Raw genomic sequence first — 22,949 nt, 5'->3', positions numbered from 1 at the left:
ATAGCCACTGCATTTGCATAGGTTTCTAAGGCGGGGTGAGAGGCTTCATAAATCATCTTTGGAAATTACTTTGCAAAATGGAGATGAAATGGACTAGAAAGAGCCCGGGCACAGCCAAGCCCTGTCGCAGGCACAAAAAGGTCCTATCGCAGCCACAGGCCTTGTAAGGAGACCCACGGTAAATTTTAGCAAAGGATTAATGGCCTCAAACAAGAGAGCAGGCATGACTTTTGCTGAGAGAAGCGAGAAGCTTTGCCTGGAACAGGGTGAGAGTGTTTAGAGATGGTGTGTAAGGATGCTGGCAGGCAGCTGGTGCCTGGGGAATGCCAGGTCCCCCTGTTTGCCAGGGAAGGTGCAGTCGGTGTGTGCAGGGCTCACAGCTGAGCAGCTGGGCCCGGCAGGCAGAAAAGGGGGTTTCTGCAGCCACCCCTGACTCATGTTGGTCACTGCGGTGTTCGCCGGGGCCCACCCCTTTCTCTCGCACTAGCAAAACCAGAAAGCGACTTTTTTTTTTTTTAAATCCTCACCGGAGGATATTTTTTCCATTGCTTTTCAGAGAGAGTGGAGGGGAGAGAGAGAAACTTCAGTGTGAGAGACACATCAATTGATTGCCTCCCGCACAGGCCCCGACCCCCGGGGATCGAACCTGCAGCCGAGGCAGGTGCCCTTGGCTGGAACCAACCCTGCAGTCCAAGGGCTGGTGCTCTCACCGCTGAGCCAAACTGGCTAGGGCTGAGTGACTATTTTTCAGAGTAAATCCTTCTCAGACCTCAGTTATTCTTGATAAGATATCAAGAATATCACATCACAATGGAGTAATTTGTCCCGGAGAAAGTCTCTAAATTTGACTTAGACATTGTCAATATGAGCCTTCCAGTAAAGAACAGCTTATACCAATATTATTTGAGAATTTCTAATGATGAAGAATTTCTCAATTCACACACACGTACTATATGATATTAAATCTTTCTCAAATGTGTATTTTTTTTATAAATAGAAATGTGATTTTAAGGAAGTGTTAATACTTTGGGGGAGGGGGAGGAAATGTTACCATTCCGTAGATTCTAGTCCTTTGTTCCTGAGTTATCCCCTAAGGAAAATCCGGCCACAGGACCTAGCCCCAGGGTTTCAGCTCCAAGCTTAATCATCATGGGTACAATGGAGGATCTCAAGCTTTGGGGACCCAGAACCACCTGGAGACCTTGGTAAAAATGAAAAGGCCCTATCATACTCACCAAGCCCGGTAAATGCCAAAATGGGAGAACCAATAGCACAGAAAAATTACCAACTCTCATGCGCTCCTTCCAAAGCAAACAAAAAATATAGACTATGTTCAGGAGGCAGAGATCTGCATTGAAACCACAGTTCCATTTATAAGCTCTGGCCCACTCTGAGCCTTTGTCTCCCTATCTGTGAAATGGGGGTGATCAGATCTACCTCCCTGGTTGATGGGATGATGACATCCAATAATGTGCATACATTGTGTGGCACCACCTAGGCCATCGGTGAATATGTGCTTCCAGTTCTAGATACAACAACAGAAAGTAAATAACCAAAAATAGTAAAACCTTTCCCTGCATAAGATGTGTTATATGAGGGAAACTGCCTTTAATCCCAAGTGTAATTAAATGACCATTTGTGCAGTTACTAATTAGTAACCTCTCCCTGCTACAGTATAAGTTTCAACAAAGCAGGGAAACCACTGTTGCATACCCGGCCCAGCACTCAGAGCCTGGCAGGAGACACTCAGTAAACATTTATAAAAAATGAGTGAGTGAACAGTATGGTCACATTGAAAACATACACATGCGCACATACATATCTATACACAGGCTAGAAGCCTCTAGATTAAAACTCTACTGGTGCTAATACCTGGTTCCCCCGGACTTCACCCCACGCTGTGCCCTGTGCTGAGCTTGCGCTGCATCGTCTCACGGTAGTAAATCCCAGCCATGAGCATATACACCCTGAGTCCTGTAGGTCCTCCTAGCAAGTCACTGCCCGGGGGTGGTCTTTGGGACCCCTGACACATGGGCTCACCTGACTAAGCCCTTGTTGACAGCGTGTATGAAGTCCGAGCCCACTGAAGGGATGGCTGGAGCAGCATTTAGGTGGGAGTCTGGCTGTAACAAAAGAGAAAGATGGTCCAGTGGCCCTTGTGAGAAAGAGGGCTTATCCATAGGGAAGGGACAGACGGGCACCTGAGGACGAAATTCTTTAGGATTCTGGGTCACCCAGGGTATGAGTCAGCCAAAGCATGTTGAAGAAGGCTGGTCCTTTCAGTCACTCGTTCATTCATTCAGCACCTGAGCACCTACTCAATGTGTGCCAGGCGCTGTTCTAGGCACCAGGGACAGAGGGCTGAGTAACATAAATGAGGTCACTGTCCTAAAGGGCTTATGTTCTAAGTCAGACTACCAGGGTTGGAGGCAGACTTCAGATAGGACTGTCAGCAGTGGTCTCTGCAGGGAACATAGGGGCCCCCGTGTTGGGGCTGAGATCTCGATGGTGATAAGACACCCATGGGGAAACCTAAGGAGACAAGAGGGAAATCTGTGAGTCGAGTGGGAAAGTCTTGAGACTAGAATGAATTCGCTATTTTCAAGGAACAAAAGGAAGGCCCCTGTGTCTAGAGCTTAGGGAAGGTGAGGAAAAGGCAGGAAATGAGAATGGAGTCAGGCAAGGCCTTGAAGACCATGGTCAGGAGGTTGGATTTTATTCTACACCCAAAGGGAAGTCACTGGAGGATTCTAAGCAGGGATTTAGAATCACACAATGTGATGTAAAACTGAAAACCATCGCCCTGGTTGCTCTTTGGGGAATGGAGTGTGGTAAGTAGAACTGAAGCAGAGTCAGGGGCGGCGCAGTGGTCTCGCAAAAGATGATTCCCTGGTGGTTGCGCCTCCTACTTCCTGCGACAGACCAGAGATAAAGGACTTACACCAAACCTACCTTGATCTGTTGCAGGGGCGGCAGGTGACCTCCTTAGGCAAAGCTGGGCATTGCTTGTTTTCATGGTAGGAGTCAGAATGTCTGGAGGGGGCCAACCCAGCCTTGGTCGACTAGCCTTCAGGAGATGGCAGCTGCCATGAGAGCATTGTGGTCAGAACTGTGATCTAGCAGAGCCTCTTGCAGGACGACCACCAGGGGTGGGGTGGGGTGCCCGGGTGGGGTGTCCAGGGAAGGGTCTAGAGGTGTCGAGAGCTCCTCCCCTGTCTCCAGCTGTTACTGAGCCATGGACGGTCCTGGGCCCACACTAGGCTAGGCCAGCTCTGTCATCGTCCTGAAACAGACCACTCTCTGGACAGCTCTTCTTGCCCATGTCCTCCAGTTATGGCATCGCCCCATCCCCGGGAAGCCCTTCCTGTGACTACAACCTCCTTCTTTCGCTCTGGCTCCTCTGGTGTCTCCATGGCCCTGTGACAGGCTGTGGCATCCAGCGGATCTAGGGATCTGGAGTTCACTGGCCCTTCAACCGCTTCTATGTTTCTGTCCCAAGATTTGGAATGTACCCCTCCCTTTATTCCCAGAGCCGCAGCTACGTGAACTCCTTGGAACCACTGCGTTTCCTTCCACTGGGAACTCTGTAAGTTCCTACTTCTGTTTTTAAATAAAGTGGTTGATTTGAAGCACTCATGCAGGTATTTCCTCTAACACGGAGGGCCCTCTGGGCTGGAATTAAGTGGGGAGCCGAGTGTACCCCTGCTGTTTCCTTTCTCCCGGTGATTTTACAGGGCTGTGTGCTTCCTTCAGTAGGAATATAAAACCCCTCTGCGTGTTCCTTCCCTTCGTTTTCGTTTTCCAGGCTCTCATAGTCTGTCCCATCCTTACTGACTCCTCTCCCTACAATACGTGACATCCGCCAGGATATTTCTGATGGTTCCCCTATCAGTGTTTGCTCTAGACCAGCTTCTGTCCCTGTGGTATGTCTGCAAAGCCCTGGCCTCATGGGCTGGCTTCCTCTAGCACCAGCCCCAACCCAAAGCCACTCCCCCGGGCAATCCGTGGTGCCAGTTTGTGAACAGAGACCGAGACCCCTCTTTATGCTTTGACATATATTCTAACGTGCCCCAGGGTCCAAAGGCATCAGAAAGATACCCAGCTTTTTTTTCCCAAATGGGTAATGAATCAACACAACTTACTGAAAGGTCTAGCTTTCCCAAATGATTGGACATGCCGCCTATATCAAGTAGTAAGTCAACACCTGGCCCTGGCCTCTCCCCTGGCAGCTGCCTTCCTCCTCTGCGGGGCCCCCCGACAGTAGCCCCGCTTCCCAGGACGGGTGCAGGGCCCGAGCATGGTTACACCGACCCCCACGCCCCTCCCCGCCTGACCCTGCTAATGAGCCTGCCGGGCATCTCCTGGCACTGACACTGAGAGGCCGAGCCTTGGCGAGCACTCGAGCGGCCTCCGTGAAGCTACAGTACAGGCTGGAAGGAGCCCTGTTTTAATGCGGTTTTTCTTCCCCTGTAACAAGCAAAGTTCACATCGCAGATAAATTGCCCGGAAATTCCGATTTAATAAGGCGTATGCATTTTTCAGGCCCAGAAGCACAGAAAAATCTCCCACGCTGGTATTTTTACACCAAAAGGTTTATTAAAAAGACAGCTTTGGAAATGTCAGGAATTTGTGTCGAGTGCCAGGCCAGTTGGTCAGAAGGCCTGGCCCGCGGGCCGGGAAGTGGAAGAGCAGGCTGGCTGCTGGTCGTGCGCTGCTCTCCCCTCTGGGGAGACAGCTCCGAGGCCGGGAGGGACACCACGCTCAGGGTCTCCCACCCAGCTCTTCGTTTGGGTCGCTTGGGCGCAGCGTCACCCAGCACTGGACACTTGCAAGTGCTCAGTAAACGGAGGGTATCCCTGTCCTCTGTCCGTGGCTGTGACTAAGTAGAAGCAGCAAGCTGGCGGCAAGACCTAGGACACAGGCTTGCCTCCCAGGGCCTCGCATGGGAAGAGGCACCAAATTAAATAAAATAACAAAGGGAAACAAAATTAAAGGGCCCTGTGAAAACACAGTTAAGGAGCACAGCAGTGGATACCTGATTATTTGTTAAGGAAGATGACAGGGAGATGCCACCCTGTCGACCCCTCCAGCCCTTGCTTTCACTGGGAATGTGACGCACACGGGCCTAACGGCACTGGGCACTGCTGTTAGGGGACAGCTTCTGAGGTCACGTCTGTAAGCTTTTAACTGCATGTAACAACTTCTTACACAAGAGAAGAAGCAAACATGTTCCTTGTACTGCAAAACCGCAGCATCATAGGACCAAATGTGTGACAGAGGGAGAAACAGAGCATTGTTTCTCTGCCAACATGAAAAGCTCTATTGTTTCCATTTTCATTTATATTCTGAACTCCTGAGTTGAGTAATCAGGGAATAAATTATGGTCCATTTAAATTTTTCATTTTAAATATGTTTAACCACCACAAATCACTCCTAGATCAAAGGTGAGCTTGCTACCTAGTAAGGTGGGAAACAAATGTTACCTTTCTTTGCATTTTCAGTTTCCGTGATTGTTGCAACTGAAAGAGATGTAATAACACTTACTGGGCAGCCCCCATGCGCCAGACATTCCTCTTGGCCCTGGGGGTGCAGAAGAGCCAACACCAGGTCCTGGGCATAAACAACACACTGTATCCTGGCCCGGGGGTCGTCCTCCTTCACCAAACTGAGCTTCTTGATGTCAGGAAGAGGTTCGAGTTGGCCAAACTACGGCCTGCCTCTTGTGCCTGGCTCTGTGCTAAACAATTCCGCATCACATTTATTTCTGTGGTTCACAACAAATAAAGTTGGTATCACCCCTGTTTTAAAGATAAGATAACCAAGATTCAGAGAGGCTTAGCAACTTGCCAAAAGCAGCACAGCTAAGAAGCGGTGAAGCTGGAATTCAGCACAGGTATGCCAGATTCCTGGTGTGCGTGGGACCTTACCCAGGATGCAGTGGGGGGAAAGATTAGGGTTATCTAGCACTTGGCGTAGGAGCTCGTGTCAGCACTGAAAATTCCTTGAATCTATTTTGAATGTAATCTAATGTTGTTTGGATTTTTTTTCCCAGGTATTCTGTCTATAAGGATCCTGCAGGCTGGCTGAATATTAACCCCATCAATGGGACTGTTGACACCACAGCTGTGCTGGACCGCGAATCCCCATTTGTCCGAAACAGCGTGTACACTGCCCTCTTCCTGGCAATTGACAGTGGTGAGTAATTTTTTAATGCTATCAAATCTATACTTTTCAGTTACAAATATATTTTTACATTTACTCTGATGTGCCTGGAGGTATTTTTAGGAAGAACATAAGTATGTCGGGGCAAGGAAAGCTAATGCGGAAACACACAGCAAATCAGAAATATCCCCAAGTCCTGGAATTCTCAGTTCCTTGTCCAGTTAGAGGTCAGAGCAGTGAGCTCACTGGGCCCCATCTCAGGCGGGCACTGAGCTTAGGAAGCCACGTTGGGGTCTTTCGTCTCCGTGTCACGCTCTTATCTGCAGGGAGGGGTCTTTTACTGAATGCAAAAGAAAGAAAGTCTCAGACTTTTAAAAGAAAGTCTCAGATGACATCTCGACCCTGATGATGGAAGCGTCCCCACAGCATTTATCCTATTATGGCCTGCTACCATGGAAAGACATCAGGTGCCTCTGCCAGCAGCTTCATCCTCACAAAACAGTTGCCGTTCATTCAAAAGCTAATAGTCGACATCCACATGCCAGGTGCCATCCTAGATGCTGCGGATGTGGCAGTGAACAAAAAATGACTTCCCTTGTGCAGCTGACACGATTTTGGAGAAAGGAAGAAAACTGAGTAAAATACATAATACATTTTTTTTAAAAAAAGGAAAGCATACTACTTATGTAAGAAACAGAGAAAAGAGATAACAGGTGTCAGGGTGCCATCATTTTAACTAGACAGCCCTGGAGAGCCTCACTGACTAAGTGACATTCACGTATTCCCTAAGTACCTGTTTACGCTAGAGATAGAGTCTCAGCATCTTATCATTCTCAGGAAGGACAGTCCTCTGCTGCCGACGGGCCAGAATAGGTGAGTGAGGGGATGTCCGCAGAGAGAGCAGAGCACAGCCCACCCTCTGCAGTCCCTGGAAAGGCAGAAGGACACATCATCACTTGTAAAACAGAGCTCTACCCATCCTGTTCAGAACGATGGTGAAGCCCCACCAAACGAGAGCCTTCCTCTAGGTTCCTCTGAGGCACCAGAGGCTGTGAGACCGAAATGGTGAATGCAGAAGGGCAGTCGGAAGCAGGGTCGACGCGCCTGTTCTGAGGTTAAGAGAAATAAAAATCCCTCTGGACCTTGGGGCCCCAGAGCTAGCCTAGATAGCTTCTAGAACCACGCTTCATCATAATATTGGTAATGCCTGGGCGAGAGGGGATTTGGGGAGGAAAAGACACTTTAGGCCCTCCCAGCGGACAGAAGCTAAATTGTAACCCGCAGAGTACTCGGGGATGTACAGGGCATTTTTTGTAAACTGTTATCCGTTTTAATGAGCTACAAATTGCCTGACAACATTGTTTCATTATAACTGAAATGCTTTTGTTTTGCTAGAGCAGGACTGGCTATAGTTAAATGATTGGAAGAGTAAAGCCTTTAATCCTATAGATTAATAAGGTATGACCTTTAATGCTGGCAAGCATTTTATCTTTAGAGATGAGTATCGTCATTTACCTTATGTGGTCCAGATTTTCTGAAAAGGTTAAGATAGTGCCTCAGAGTACAGGAATGCTTTTATTAAAGACTTCAGTGAACACAGAATTGCTGGCCCACCTTTAAGGGGGCAGGGGGGGCGATAATAACTGTTAAGGAAAATACCTCGATGGAGAGAGAACATTCAGGAATGCAATAAGATGGAATCCCTTTGGGGGTGCTGACAAGGGGACAAGCAGCAGCAATTAGCACTGGGCGAATCCCGGTGTGATAATCCCCCTGCTCGGGTAATCGCCAGAAAGGTCAAATGTTAGCCCCACTGTCTCATGTGCGCTGCGTGCTGTCACAGGCCCTTTCTCCCAGGGGCTCTGGCACCGCGCCGGGGTGGCCGCCTTTCGCTCGGGAGGCCGGGGGCTGGTCCTCCTGCCCCTTCTCGCCTCCAGCCTCACCTTCCACCCCTCCTGTCCTGAAAGTGCACGGGGCTCGGCAGCCCACCGTCATTACCGAATGGCTTCTGTGCCCTCAGAGAAGGTCTGAATTGTGATTCGAAACACCAAAGACAGCATTTGGCCTCAGATACCTCCAAGTGCCCTTTCTCCCAGCACCCACGCTATGCAGTGTAAAGGAAAAATACGTCCACATCCCTTTCGGTTCTTCCTGAGGCTCAGTGCATGTAAAATGCTTTGAACTAGGAAGCCCGTCTTGTCCCTAGAGTCCATATTAAGTCATTATGTGATTACCTATTTTCATCGGAAAGAACAAGGGAATGATAGCTGCGAAACAAGCCCAATTATTGCCAAATTCAGTGGCATGTTTTCATGGCTTAGCGACTTGTGGAAAGTGTGTTTGAGTCCGTCAGTAAAAAATGTGATGCTGGTTACCAAGAAGACGCAGATACAGAACCGAGCACAGCAGCTGTAAGGCTGAAGTGGAGCAGACCACGGTAATGGCTTTTCGGAGGCTAAGATCTATCATGTCCCAACCTGTCTTTTCCCTCAGCCCCTATGTGATAGATGTTCCGATCACGCCAGCTGACTCGAAATTGAAATATTGTGCAAAGTACATTTAGATGGATTAAAAGGCAAAAATGTTATCCAGCCCCCTACGAAATGACTGCTGAACTACTGAATATCAGTGGCCCCCAAACTGGGGAGACCGGGAGATGTGAACTTTAGAAAGAGGCCTCAGTTTATGGTCTTTCTCTTTTTGTAGATCACCCAAGCTGTAGACTGCACAGAGGAGGTAGTAAGATTATTTAAATTAATTCTACTTAAAAGATGCTAGTTTGGATAAAACCAAGCCATTAGTTATGCTGGCAACCCAATTAAGCCCATTTAACACCCCTTATCTGAGCTGTTATAGTAATTGAGGAAGAAAAATAAATTGAAGGCTCAGCCATCATTCCTTGTTACTTCAAGTTCCAGTAAAATATCAATCATGTTGAAAATACTGGCTGATGAAATGGCCCAATAAAATGAACTCGAGCCCTGGTAGCCGAGAGATTGTGATCAGAGCCATTTGCAGGCTGCATGTGCAGCCCATAGAGAGTGGGGCCTGGTGCCCTGATACACCTCAGAATGAGCCCGCGCCCCCGTGTAGCTGTGCTACCCTAGGTGTGCAACTTATGCCCTGTCAGCCTGTTTCCCTGCCTGCAGAGGGAGGACAGTGCCACCTGCCCTGCTGGGTTGTTGTAAAGCTGGAAATCATGAACGCAAAATTCCTGGTGCCTGGTGAACACCTAATAAATATTTAGGTCAACTGACTTGAACTTATGGACAGACTTTCTAAATATATTATTACAAAACCATCAATATCCAAGGCAAACTCTGAAATGCCATCTGATGACCACCCTGTTGGTGATCTGAGCATTTCGCCAGGGAATGAGTGGGCCGCAGAGTCCTTCACTCAGAGTAGGGCTCTGTATCAGAAAATTAGCCAGAAAATGCCACCTTGGACACTGGCATCGATTCATGGAGCTTGCCTGCCTAAAGGGGGAGATTTAAGCCAACATTCATCTACCCAACAGCAGGACATTTCCACATTGACCAGCCAAATCAACCATCTTAAACATCATCTTCTCAGACATCCATTGGGAAAAGAAACTGATTTGAGCATTAAAATGCTATCCGCAAGGCCCATCTATGCCAGCTCAGTTCCTCCTGCCAAAGTGTCCCTTAGCTGGTCCTCTGCAGTCCCTACTCCCCAGTTCAGGTAAGAGCACCGCCAGCTGCACAGCCCCCAAGCTAGAACCAACCCCCTACCCGCCTGTCACCCCCAGTCCACTTCTGGCTGTCGGTGCAGCCTCCTGGATCCAGCCTCCGCTCCTGCATTGCGACCGCCTCGCCTCGGCCTTCAGTGGCAGTTCCCATTACCGCCCTGGCGCCCCAGCTGGCCTTCCTGTGTCCTCTCTCCTCACTCAAGGTCATTACTTTCTGTGCCTCCAGCATCCTCTGCCTTTATCAAAGCGATTCTCCAGCTTGAAAGCCTTTGAACTCTTCCCACAAAATAGCCACACTGTCTCCTCCTCCTGGAGCAGCTGTCTCTCCCTCCACACACGCAAATGCCATCTTCTCATGAAGCCTTTTGATCCATCCCCAGGCAGTTAATTACTTCATGCCACAAGCCCCCGTGACATTTTCTTCTCATAGCTCTCCCTGCACTCACAGTGCTGTTCTGCATCTGTGTATGTGTCTCTTCCTGCCACAGCGTTAACGTTTCAAGCACAAGCACCCTGTACCAGTGATTTTTCTGCATGTCCAACCAGCCGCAGACCAGAGGCCCAATAAATGATTACTGACTAAATGAATAAAATAAAACTGCCATGTTTCAGTGTGACCTCCAAATCAACACGCCCTCCCCCCCCCCCGTTATTTCCCTTTTCTCTAAAGTTGGCAAAATAGAAACCAAAAAGCCCAAAAGTTGACTTTTAAAAACGGTTCAGTGTTTCAGATTATTGTCTCTTCTAAAAGAATTTTTCAGTCCAATTATGTGAATAGTTGCCTCAGTTCTACATCAAGTATTGCCCATGGAAACTTGGCATTATATTTTGCAAAGCTATTTTTCCGACAGGTGTTTTGTTGGTTTACAATGAAATTTTTTTTCGACATATAAAATGGAATTGGCAATATCTTTATTAACAAATCGATTCTAAAACAACACTTTTCCATCTGACTTACTCCACTTAGCATGATACTCTCAAGATCCATCTGTGTCGTCACAAATGATAGTATTTCATCTTTTCTTAGTGCTGAGTGGTAGGACAAGAACCATATGATTTCACTCATATGTGGGATATAAAACAGAAAGCAACAAACAAATGAACAAACCAGCTCATAGACACAGACAGCAGTGTCTTATGGGGGGGGGGGGTGAGGAGAGTAAAGGGGAGTCAAATATGTGGTGATGGAAGGAGGCTAGGCTTTGGGCGGCAAGCACACGATGTAATGCTCAGATGATGTATTATAGAACCATACACTTGAAATTTATAGACACTCATTAACAAATGTCACCCCAATTAATTTAATTTTTTAAAATGCTGTGCATTAAAAAGTAATGAGATTCTTGGTTTATGGGGCAAATGCCAAAAATTGTTGTAAAATCCTGATACTGCAGAGCCATAGTAAATAGAACATAGGGATGAACAAAACAGTACAAAGGATGACCTTAGAGAGGAGAACCCTGGTCCACTCTCACTTTCAAGGAAAGGTGAAGATGAGCTTCGAGCCCTGTTCTTTTGAAGTAAAAGCTCTGGCATTTATTTGCTCACAGCTGCTTGTTGAAGGTTCAGCAGATGCCCGGAAACGCAGCAGGAACTCGGCGGGGAGTAGGTTGTCCCACCAGTGCATCTTGTCCCTACATTCAAGCCTCAAAAACTGGCTGGCTGCCCAGCCTTTGCTCAGGTGCCCACATCCGGACTTGAGCTCCTCTTAAATCTTCCCATCTTCTGATTCGCCTCCCGGAATTTGGGCTTCAGTCTTCCTTGAGACACCAGGTGGGGTCTCTCTCCTTGTCCCTGGTGTGGGCTCCCTGCTCTGAGCCCCAGTTCCACAGACGCCACCACACACACAGCTCTGTTCTCCCCAAGCGAGATGGGGGGGCTTGAATGTAGACACGGGCACTACTCTGAGAATAGAAGCAAGATAGAAACGGAAAACTTGGGAGAGGTAAACATGTGATTACATGTATAGAGAGGAGTAAAATATCATCAGCTTTTTCAAATCAACCTAAATTAATTCAAAAATCTACCGAGCACCTCTTAGACACCTGCATGGAGACGGCCCTGGCGCTCAGAGCCCGTGGAGCCCAGAAACGAGCTCCTTGTCTCCCCCTCCCCCCTCTCCCTTCCTGCATTTTATTTTTCACACAGGCAACCTCCCTTTGCACAACACTCCCCACGGAACACCACTTGTACTCATGATTCCCAAGGGAAAGCACATGCTGCATGCCTGTAGGCCCAGCTCAGGAAAGATTTGGGATGAGCAACTAGAAAAATCGACTCCTTCCCTGCACTTCTCAGAGCTGGCTCTGAAAGTCCTTGTGGAGATCCTGCTACTCTCTGTGTCTGATGCCAGCCATCCAAGTGTGGCCACACCAAGGACCCTGTTCTTCTGAGGGGACTCCCTTGATGAGATGCCTTTGGATCTTATCTTACTCGTCCAGAGACATTGTAGCATGTGAACACCTGGTCCCTTGTGGGCAGGTGTTTATAGCAGCGTTGTTTATAAAGATAAAACACAGGACCAACCCAAACGTCCATCACCTAGTGAACTGATCAACAAGACATGTCTGTTCATAGGATGGAATATTATTCAGCCGTAAGAAGGAATGAGGCACAGATTCATGCTATAGCATGGATGAACCTTAGAAACATAATGTTAGGTAAGAGAAGCCAGGCACGAAAGGCCACATATTGTGTGATTCCATTTATAGAAATTTCCAGAAAACACAAATCTATAGAGAAAAGGAGCAGATTAGTGGTTGCCTAGGACTGGAAGTAGGTAAGGAGAGTTAGTACAACTGGGCCCAAGGTGTTGGGGGGGCACTGATGAAAATATTCTAAAATTAGACAGTGGCATTAGTTACACAACTCTGTAAACTTACTCAAAATCAATTCATTGTTTAAAAAAAATTAAATAAAAGAGTGAGAGACAAGGAAGTAAAGCAGAATTGGAAAAAATATTTCTAAATCCCTGTGTAACTTCTGAGATTATATTTCTCTTTCTAATTATTATAGTAATCATGGTTATTGTAAAGAAAATTAAAAAGAGAGAAGTAGTATTTTAATGTTAATTACCTGGAGAGATAAACACTATTTAAGCTTTGGTATATTTCTCTCTCATCTTTCTCTAATCACATATATTTTTTGATTAGGATCGCACTGTTTTTAATTATGTCTCTTACAAGATTTTTTTCTTCCTGAATAATGAATGGAACCTATCAGAAAAATCTCAGTGTTTTTTTGGCTAAGTGGAAATCCTGTTTGGTCAGTATTCTGAATTAAATAAACTCCTATGATTTAAAAAAAAAAAAAACAGCCCTGGCCAGCGGCTCAGTTGGTTGGAGCATCCTCCCATACACCAGAAGATCGTGGGTTCGATTCCCAATCAGGGCACATCCCTAAGCTGCAGGTTGGGTCCCTGGGTAGGGCAACTATGGGAGGCAACCGATCGGTGTTTCTCTCTCACATTGATGTTTCTCTCTTTCTCTCTCTCCCTCTCCCTTCCTCTCTCCCTACAATCAATTTTTAAAAAAACAAAAAACATATCCTCAGATGAGGATTTAAAAAAAAAAAAAGACAGCCCTGTTTCTCATCACATCCACACTCACACCATCAAAACAGTGGGGGGAGACCCATGCACAATACATAGTCCTTTGGGTACAGCTCTGTAGGCCTTCCAAAAAAAGCAATATATTGTTGGCCATGTGAGTAAGAAAAACATGGAAGACTGCTTTTCACCCTCTCTACCCAATGCTTGATGCCACCCTCAAGCACCAAAATAATAAAACTTCGTGCTCTGTAGCCTGACTCAGATGGTGGGATGTGTCATGATCACCAATCATTGCATTCACCTTCTGGAGCGCCCAGAAAGCACGTGGCATGGGAATACTGTGTTTTCAGGCCACAGGTCTCAACCCCGTGATACACTGACAAAAGCCTGGGACAAGTGACCTAATCTAGCTGAGTCCCAGTTTCCTCTTCCTGAAAATGAGAGAAAACTAGAAAGTAGGACCCCAAATGCTCAAAGAAGCAGCCTATCTGGTTTGCTTGGACTTTCCCTACTCTGAATAATAGCAGATGTTGCCCTGGCCAGGTAGCTCAGTTGGGTAGAGCATCGTCCCAATACAGCAAGGTTGCGGGTCCATTCCCCAGTCAGGGCACATACAAGAAGAACCAGTGAGTGCACAAATGAGTGGAACAACAAATCAGTGTTTCTCTCTCTCTCCTTTCCTCTCTCTCTCAAATCAATAATCAAAAAGTAATAGCAGGTGTTCAGTTTCGCTATATAAGTCCTCCCTGTTCATTAGTCATATGATCCTGCTTCTCATAGAAAATGCACAGCTCTGCCCCAAATAAACCTAGAATGCAAAAGTCCAAGTGTAAAATAGTGAACCAACCAGACCAAGGGTGTAACCTGGCTGTCAACAGGCCTGGTTCCCAGCTCGGGCTGCCAACTCAACCATCTCATGGGCAGTTATCCCAGCTCAGAGTAAAAAAAAAGCAAGTTACATTGCCTGGGTTCGAAATCAAGCAGTGGGATCAATCAGTTGGGTCCTGTCGTATAATGTGCTGAGAGGTATTACAAGCTCAGTGGGAGCAACAAAGCCAGAAATGGGAGCAAGAGGTGGCCAGGGCTGGGCCAGGGCAGGCTGCCAGCTTCCTGAAGTTGAAGCCCCTCTGTGGTCCTACAGTCGCCGTCCTCTGGATGGAACAGGCTCCGTCACCCAGATCCACGGGAAAGAAATGGTGACCGTTTTCCCCGTGTCTTGCCGTTGTTTGGCAGCATGAGCACTGGAAGCAAAATGAACAACTCGCCAACATTTGAGGGCTGGGGGGATGGGGAGTTGGGGAAGATGAAAAATTCACCAGATGGATGGCAGTGATGTGAATGTACTTAATGCCAGTGATACTTAAAAATGTTGAAGAAGGTAAATTTTGTTATGTACATTCTACTGAGATCAAAAGTAGCTCATAGGGGAAAAAAGATTAAAATAATAATAATAATAATAATACCCCCAAGTCATGGTTTAGGGATTTTAGTTTGCTTCACGGTTGAAATAAGAACCTGAATAATCTACCTACAAAGTTCTGACATACGAAGTAAAGGTTGAGCCTTAGCCGGTTTTGCTCAGTGGCTGGAGCATCAGCCCAGGACTGAAGGGTCTCCGGTTCGATTCTAGTCAAGGGCACACATACCTGGGTCGCAGGCTGATCCCTGACTCCAGTTGGGGCTCGTGCAGGAGGCAACCAATCGGTGTGTCTCTCTTCCATCTCCCTCTCTCTCTCTCTCTTTCTTTCTCTCTCTCCCCTCTCCCCTCTTTCTTTCTCTCTCTCTCCCCCCCCCCCCTCTCTCTGCAAAGCAATGGGAAAAATATCCTCAGGAGAGGACTGAGAAAAAGAAAGTACAGGCTGACACTTACTCTAGAGAAGGAGGCCTGAGACTCAACTGGTTCTTTTGGGCCCCTCCTAAACCTCTCTGGGCCGCAGCCTCAGTGCACCTGAAACGAAGTTGTCCCGGGTCAGCTGCTCTGAAGTTGCCCAGAGCCCACGGCAGCAGTTCTGGTGTCTGCTGCCCCCGGTGTTAATGTAGATGCATTTCTCCGAGGCAGGACCATGACCGTCGTCATCCTAGACCCAACGGGGACTCACCTCGCACTCGGTTTAAGAGCCACTGATAGGAATGGTTCATCTCTCAGGGGCCCTTCCATCTTTTAACAGTGGGAACAAAGTCCTCTAACGAGGCAGCCTCTCACATGTTTGGAGGTTGAACTTCCTCTGGCCCGTAAAGTGTGGGTCTAGTTCCCTATCACGAGAGTTTGGCTCAAACTGAGGCTTTTTTCTCCTATTGAAATAGAAAATCGATGAAGGTTGGGACTGTTCCAGCCATGCTTGGTTCTGATATTTGCTTATGCAGAGAGGTCTCTTGGGGCCTGGGGGTGCTGCTGGAAAGGGAAGAGGAGGGAGAGGGGATTTTCCCGAGAGCTGAGGAATAACCTAGAAGCTCCAATATTTCCTGGGGCCCTGGAACTATTGGAGCAAAATGGGCTCGTGAAGACTCATTGCAGTTTGAATTACATTTGAATTTTGGGTGGTGATTTTTCTCCATCCTGTGCATATAAACTGGGAGAGGCTCTTTCCCTGGGGATCCTGAGAATTCACTCGTTCCCTTATCATTGGAAAAAACAAGCTCTTTTATTTGACTTCAGAAAAAGACATCAGCGGGCTGGCCTGGGAATAACACGTGGGGAACTGAAGACAGTGCTATAATTAAGTTCGCAAAAGGCTGACTCTTACGGCCAAATTTCAGATACTCATAATGCCTTCTCATCCATTCTACCAAATGACTTCATAATATATTCAGAGTGGAGAAAAATTAGTGGATTCCTCTGAGATATTCAATTAGTTCAATAAAAAGAGAAAAATAATTTTTCAATAAAGAAATTCAACCAAATGACTAAAGCTGACACTGGATAACCAACTGCAAAGTAATTATGCATTTCCTTTGAGCTCTTGCCCTAATAAAAGTTGATGATATGCTACCATTAGAAATAGCCGTCCTTCTGATTAATACATTTGTGTTCCTATCTCAGCAGATTTTTATTCAAATGTTTACCCTGGCACTGCCTTCGGATGTTGAGACATTAAAGTTCCACCGGCCACACTAAGGAGCATCTGTTCTCACTGCTTCGCCACTCACTGCTTAGCTTCCTATCAGCTGGTTTCTTCCCCCTAATGGAAACCTCTCCCAAAAAGTCACCAGCAACACTGGCCTCGCAAGATCCCATTGCTTCTCTTTAGCGCTTACCCTTTGGGGCATCGTAACACATTGCCGCCTCTTCCAGTGCGTCTCCCCTGCTCTGCAAACTATCATCTGCTCTTTAAACTTGGGGATTTCCATTCATTCTGCACATTCACCTTTGGTGACCTAATTTGCTAGAAAGGTTTCAAAAGCATCTGTGTTGACAACGCCCCCATTGCCAACTCAGCCCTGGCATTTCTCCTAAGCTCCATGCACCTGTACGTGGTTGCACTGAATATAGGGCCTGGTAGCACCACCACAGCTGAACCCGCCTTTCCACTCCCCACTACCTTCTGCTTTGCTTCTGTAGCCTCACCCGAGTGCCTGATCACCAAGAAAAGACATTTCTTTCCTGTTCAAACTGCCCACATCATGGCTCAACCCATTGCTGGTGTCCAATGTCCAACACCTCCTGTCAATACCATCGTGTGTTCCTAAGAATAAGTCAGATCAGGTTGCCCCTCTGCCTTGCTGAAGAACCTCCCTTGGCTCCGTGCAGTCCGTAGAATTGGTACAAGCAACCTGTCAGGATAGCCAAGGCCCCATGCCCTACCGGACATCTCCTGCCTCATCCCCTTGTCGTCCTCCCACACAGCAGGGGACAGCCCCATGGTGCCCGATGACTTTGCATGTATCCACAAAGGCCAGGAGCCAAGGTTGAGCCACGGCCAGCTTGAGGGTTAGCAGAATATCTCGTGATCCTCCCGGGACTGTGGGCACAGGAGGCTTGTGAGGAGCCTGTAGGGTCCATTTCCCCTTGGCTCCCTAAGTCCCTTGGGAGGCTGTCACAGTTCTTATCATCTTCTGGGTCCCAATGAGGGGCAAGGCTTTCTGCCTGCCCCCCTTGGGCTGCAGCTGTGGACAGTAAAACCACTGAGAAGCAGCTCGAAGTTGGCTCTCAGCAACAGGGTCTCCCTTCATTTGTGATGCAGCCACCTGCCCCCTGTGTTTTGGTGTCACCTGCTCAAGGGCCACCTTTGCCTATTTATCCTTGGACTGTCCCTGTAAGTAATAAACCGCCTGAAGCTAAAAAGGACTCGTTTATTTACCAGCAGAGCCTGTCAGACCCGGCCTGGCCTTGCGCCGGACCCCTGTGCTCTGAGCTCAGCTATTCGCTGCCCTTCCGCCCGCACGTGGTTCAGAACTTGACTCTCAACTTAATGTGCATTTCAAAAACTAAACACAGCAGGAGAAAAAATAAAATTAAGCTTGTAAATGTGGTTCAAATGAGGACAGGAAAAATAAAATGGGGCCAGACATTAGGTCAGTACGAGTGCATAAAATTAGAGAACTATAATTTTAGAAGCGCATGAAATCCTACTGTAATAATGCAAATCCGTCCACTCACTATTTGTGGCCTGCAAAATCGGCTCTAACTTTCCTCACAGAAAATTAGGAACTATTCATGGATCCTTTGTCCCAAGAGCAAATCTCTAATGCATAGATGATTAAAAATGAATTTAGAGAGAGGCAAATGAAGCCATGCTGAGTCTTACTAAGATTAAACACCCTTTTCTATACGTGGAAGACGTTACGGCATCGGTGAGATTATAAGGGCTTCTTAAAATCATGTTTCCTAAAATGAAAACCATTTCAGGAAGCAGCTGAAACTGTGAAAAAGTGAAGCTCTATGCATAAGACCCAAAGATTATGTTATGATTTGTTATGATTGCTTCAGCCGGCCCCATAGCCAGCCAGCGGTTTTGTTTCTCATAACGCAGCCACCTTTCTCAGTCTATTCTGTGCTGCTCGGCCAGCCCCCAGTGGCACCATCAGCCAGGCCAGCCCCCAGTGGCACCAGCAGCCAGGCCAGCCCCCAGTGGCACCACCGGCCGGGCCAGACCCTTTGTTACCCACAAAAGAAAACCCTAGAAGGACTCTCTTCAACCAGCTCCCCAGTCAGTCAGTGTAGAGTTATTGCACATAAAACATGGCCTTCTCTCCTGGAATCTCTACCTTCCTGTACCACCAACATATGGGAATACTTGGGTATTTAGACAAAAGGTTGGATTTGGTGGTAAGCAAGGAAAAGGCCATTTGTTATCTCCATTCTCTGAGAGACTTCCTTTTATTTTTAAATGTTTTTATTGATTTTAGAGAGAGAGAAAGAGAGAGGGAGAGAGAGATTGAAACATCGATGAGAGAAAGACATCCATCAGCTGCCTGCTGCACACCCCTGACTGGGAACTGAGCCCGCTACCTGGGCATGTGCCCTGACGGGGAATCCACCTGGTGACCTCTTGGTTCATGGGTCGACGCTCAACCACTGAGCCACACGGGCACGCTGAGTGACTTTCAATGTATTAAAAGTGTGAGGAAGGTGCTATGGGCCATTCCTCTTGGGTTACAGCAGTTGTGCACTAACGTCACCCCTTCTTCCCATAGGCAACCCACCTGCTACTGGCACTGGGACTTTGCTGATCACCCTGGAGGACGTGAATGACAACGCGCCCTTCATCTACCCCACCGTAGCCGAAGTCTGCGATGATGCCAAAAACCTCAGTGTAGTCATTCTGGGAGCTTCAGATAAGGATCTCCACCCAAACACAGATCCTTTCAAATTTGAAATCTATAAACAAGCCGTTCCTGATAAAGTCTGGAAGGTCTCCAAGATCAACAGTAAGTCCACAGGTTCTGTAGCTGTTCTTGTGGCCTCGAGCCTGGTGTCCCTGGCTTGGTTTCTTTTCTCAGACTGTTTCTCCTCTCCCTCTCTCTCGCATGTTCTCAAATGGCTTATTTCAAGTTACTTATGCACTATATAAATACTGATAATTTTCCCACCAGCAAATGCATACAATTTGTAAGTATATTAAATATCGGTCCCTTATAATGAAATATGAACTTTTTCTGTCTTGCCCCCTCTTATCTTTTCTATACTGTACACAGTATCCTGTCCACCCTGTACTGAGTGTACACTCTGTAGCGTGTGTACTATACGCTGTATATATACACTGTACACTCTATAGAGCACACGCTGTACTGTACACATAGCTGTACACTGTGTACTATCCACCCTGTATTGTACACTATAGTGTGTACCCTACACTGTGTACCCTACACTGCCCACTCGACACTGTATGTCGTATACTACACACCTTACACGGTATACCCTGTACTGTACACGTACCCCGCACTGTACACTCTGTGCTTTACGTCCTGCACTGTACAGCTCCATACTGTACCCCCACCCGGTCTTCAGCCTTCAAAAGCTGGGGTCTCCGCCTCTCCCTGAGCATGTCTGGCTCCTCTCTCGACAGCTGTGCCGACGTTGACGCTCGCCAGCACGTCGGGGAGATGCTCATGGTGTGCTTGCTTTTATAAAAGACAAGGAGAAGAGAAGCACCAGGCTAGGCCTCCAGCTTCCATTGCATGCTGCAGACCTCCTCAAAACTGACTCAGTCTTTATAATGACCTTGGCTTTTCTTTCACACCCTTGCTTTTACTTTCAACTTTGATGTCTTCTTTCATCTCTCCTGCCCCTCACTTAAGAAACTCGCAAACAGTGTCTCTTTCCACGTGGGCAGGTGGAATTCAAAACTTGGCCCCACATTTATCACCTGCCTTATTGAGACTGAAACACCAGCGTATTACAGGATGAAGCATCCCTGAAACACCAGCATATTACATGATGAAGCATCCCTCTATCCACAGTACCTCCGCCACTTTCCTCCTCGCTGCTGAGCTCGCCTGGCCTTGAAATAAAGCCAAAACCAGAACTCACACCTTAGACACGCACTTATCAATAATGAACGTCTCCTACCATCGATCCAGTCAAGGCTCCCTCTTCTTACATCAGTGGTAGAATTTTTGAGAGAGATGGGGAATCACCCATTTCATTAAGTTTTGAAAATGTATTGCGCACTTGTGCATAAAATTTTCTATTAAAAATCTCATATGTATTGTTACTGCCTTATCTCGCATCTCATTTTATTAGTGCCTTTCTCCTGTTATTGATTCTACTTGCCTGTTTGTCTATTTTATTGTTTTTTAAAGAATGAATTTTGTTACACTGATTATTTTTTAATTAAAACAGCCCTTCTCCTGTTGGAGGGGTTACGGTTTTGTTTGATAGGTTTTGCAGCTGCAGCTGATCTGAATAATCATTACCAGTTCTTTCCCGCTGGAACTTTCTCATTCAAGAGTTTCTCCTCTACCTGAGGGGTATCAGAGAATGTTCCGTGAGTTAATCTACCATTTCACTGGGGTCATTTTCTACCTCGGTTACATCTGCTGCTGCCACCTAACCTTCTGGTTAGGATAATACTTCATCAGTTTTTGTTTTCACATCATCACACTCTGCCTTCCCTCCTGGTTTTATTTAATAGATATGATACCTTCTAAATTCTTTTTTTTTGTCCCCAAATTACTTTTCTGAATACGTAGCAATGTCAGTGCCAAGAAAGGGGCAATTTTAAACAAACAACAAACAAAAAAATCCTTAGTCACCTGAGTCATGGAAAAGAAAAAAGCCTGAAGCTAAAAACAGTGGCCAGGTAGGTGGCCACTTTTGAGTGCTGCCCAGAGGCCTGGATAAAGGGCAGATATTGCCACCGAACATGGGCTTAAAGACCCAGTCTCTACGTTGTGAGTTGTGCTGTGGATTCCCACTCAAATCTAGGGCTGTGGGCTATGGCTGAGGCCTGATAAAGACTGCAGAATCCATCCCCTGGCAGCACACGAGGGTCAAGCCCACATATAGAGTGAGTGGATTTTTGTTTTTTGGTCTAAGAATTTATTTTGATTATTTAAATTTGGGTTCTTATATAAAAATGCTCTGAGCTGATAAGATTTTTCTTTTTTTCCAGCTTTGTTGAAGTATAAAGGACAAATAAAAATTTTGTATATTTAAGATGTACAATGTGATCATTTGAGAGTGGATTTTTACATTTATTTTTCTAGATATTGAATGTGACCTTTGTGAAGATAGCTTTATTGGTATAATAAATTATCAGGGAAGGGTTTTTGGTCCTCAATCATTTTCACAAAAATGGATCCCCTTGAAATTGTTTATAGTAACACCGAGCCATAGACCTTGATGATGGAAATGTTCCACCTGGACGGTCCAGTATGGTCTCCACCAGCCGTGAGTGGTTGCCAAACACTTGACATGTGACTGGTGCAACTGAACTGAATTTTTCTTTTTATTTGATGTTAATGAATTTAAATTTAAATACTCGTGGTTATAAACAAAATGCAACACCCGTTTTGCGTGTTCTCACTCTTTTATTTGGAAAGGTCTTTCCCTCTCTCATTAAGCCCTCCTTGTCTTCCCAGATACGCATGCCCTGGTAAGCCTTCTTCAAAATCTGAACAAAGCAAACTACCAGCTGCCCATCATGGTGACAGATTCAGGGAAACCACCCATGACGAACATCACAGACCTCAGGGTACAAGTGTGTTCCTGCAAGAATTCCAAAGTGGACTGCAACGCCGCAGGGGCCCTGCACTTCAGCCTGACCTCAGTCCTGCTCGTCTCTCTCTTCAGTTTAGCTTGTAAGTTGGCCTAACTCCAGTGTAACCAAAGCCTTTTTTCCCATACATCTTCCCCCAAAATAATTTATCTCAGAGGAAACTTTTTTTTTTTTAGTTTATGCCTATATAATAGAAGGTGTTACATGTAAAAGTGCTCAATTAATGTTTAAAAGCATCTTAACATCCCCCTGCTAACCTGAGGAATTGTGCGAAGACATGGTTTGCTGTCTACAGACCAGATAATGAGAAAACTTCCTGCAGATGTCACTGAACTGGAGCTAATACAAATGTGTTCAGACTAGTTAACTGCTCTGCCAGGGCCCTCTTTCTCTCTGCATTGTGCAGAATAATCTTTCTCAAGGTTAAAGTAAATGCTGTACTTTTTAAAGAATAGTCATGAGAATCCATGGGTGGCAGTTGGGCTGTAGGAAAAGAGATAAGTGTATAATTCACACGTTGTTTTCACTGCCTGGTAGTAATGCCTATAATGTAATGGAGCATTATTTTAAACAAATAAATTACTATACCTAGTTATGTAGAGGTGAGCATAAAATGAATAGATATGTGTATCAGGTATTTCCTATTTATGGAGTGCTAGTCCAGTTTTAACTTTAGCAATTATTTGCATATAGCTAATGCCATTCAAAAGCCTTTTGGCCCTTGGTATTTACATTTTGACAGGGTTATTGATGTAATTGGGAATTAAGAAGTTGAGAAATTGCTGATTAGAAAAAAATAACAGAACTTGTTATATCCTGGTGACAGTGGCAAGCAGGCCAACTGGCAATCACACTGTGTGTACAG

The 22,949-nt window shown here is 46.4% G+C and overlaps 1 protein-coding gene across 1 annotated transcript in view; it reads left to right on the top strand.

The window, feature by feature from the left end:
- Window positions 1-22,949, top strand: part of CDH13 (cadherin 13) — an 897,713-nt gene that overhangs the window by 867,708 nt on the left and 7,056 nt on the right. The window contains exons 11-13 of the mRNA XM_016197002.2: window positions 6,053-6,195; window positions 19,059-19,292; window positions 21,948-22,166. Coding sequence (XP_016052488.1) covers window positions 6,053-6,195; window positions 19,059-19,292; window positions 21,948-22,166 — 596 coding nt within the window. The remainder of the gene's footprint in view (window positions 1-6,052; window positions 6,196-19,058; window positions 19,293-21,947; window positions 22,167-22,949) is intronic.

Source organism: Miniopterus natalensis, chromosome 18 (assembly GCF_054644295.1).
Source record: "Miniopterus natalensis isolate mMinNat1 chromosome 18, mMinNat1.hap1, whole genome shotgun sequence".
NCBI classification, from domain to species: domain Eukaryota; kingdom Metazoa; phylum Chordata; class Mammalia; order Chiroptera; family Miniopteridae; genus Miniopterus; species Miniopterus natalensis.
This window is presented reverse-complemented; position numbering and strand designations above follow the sequence as displayed.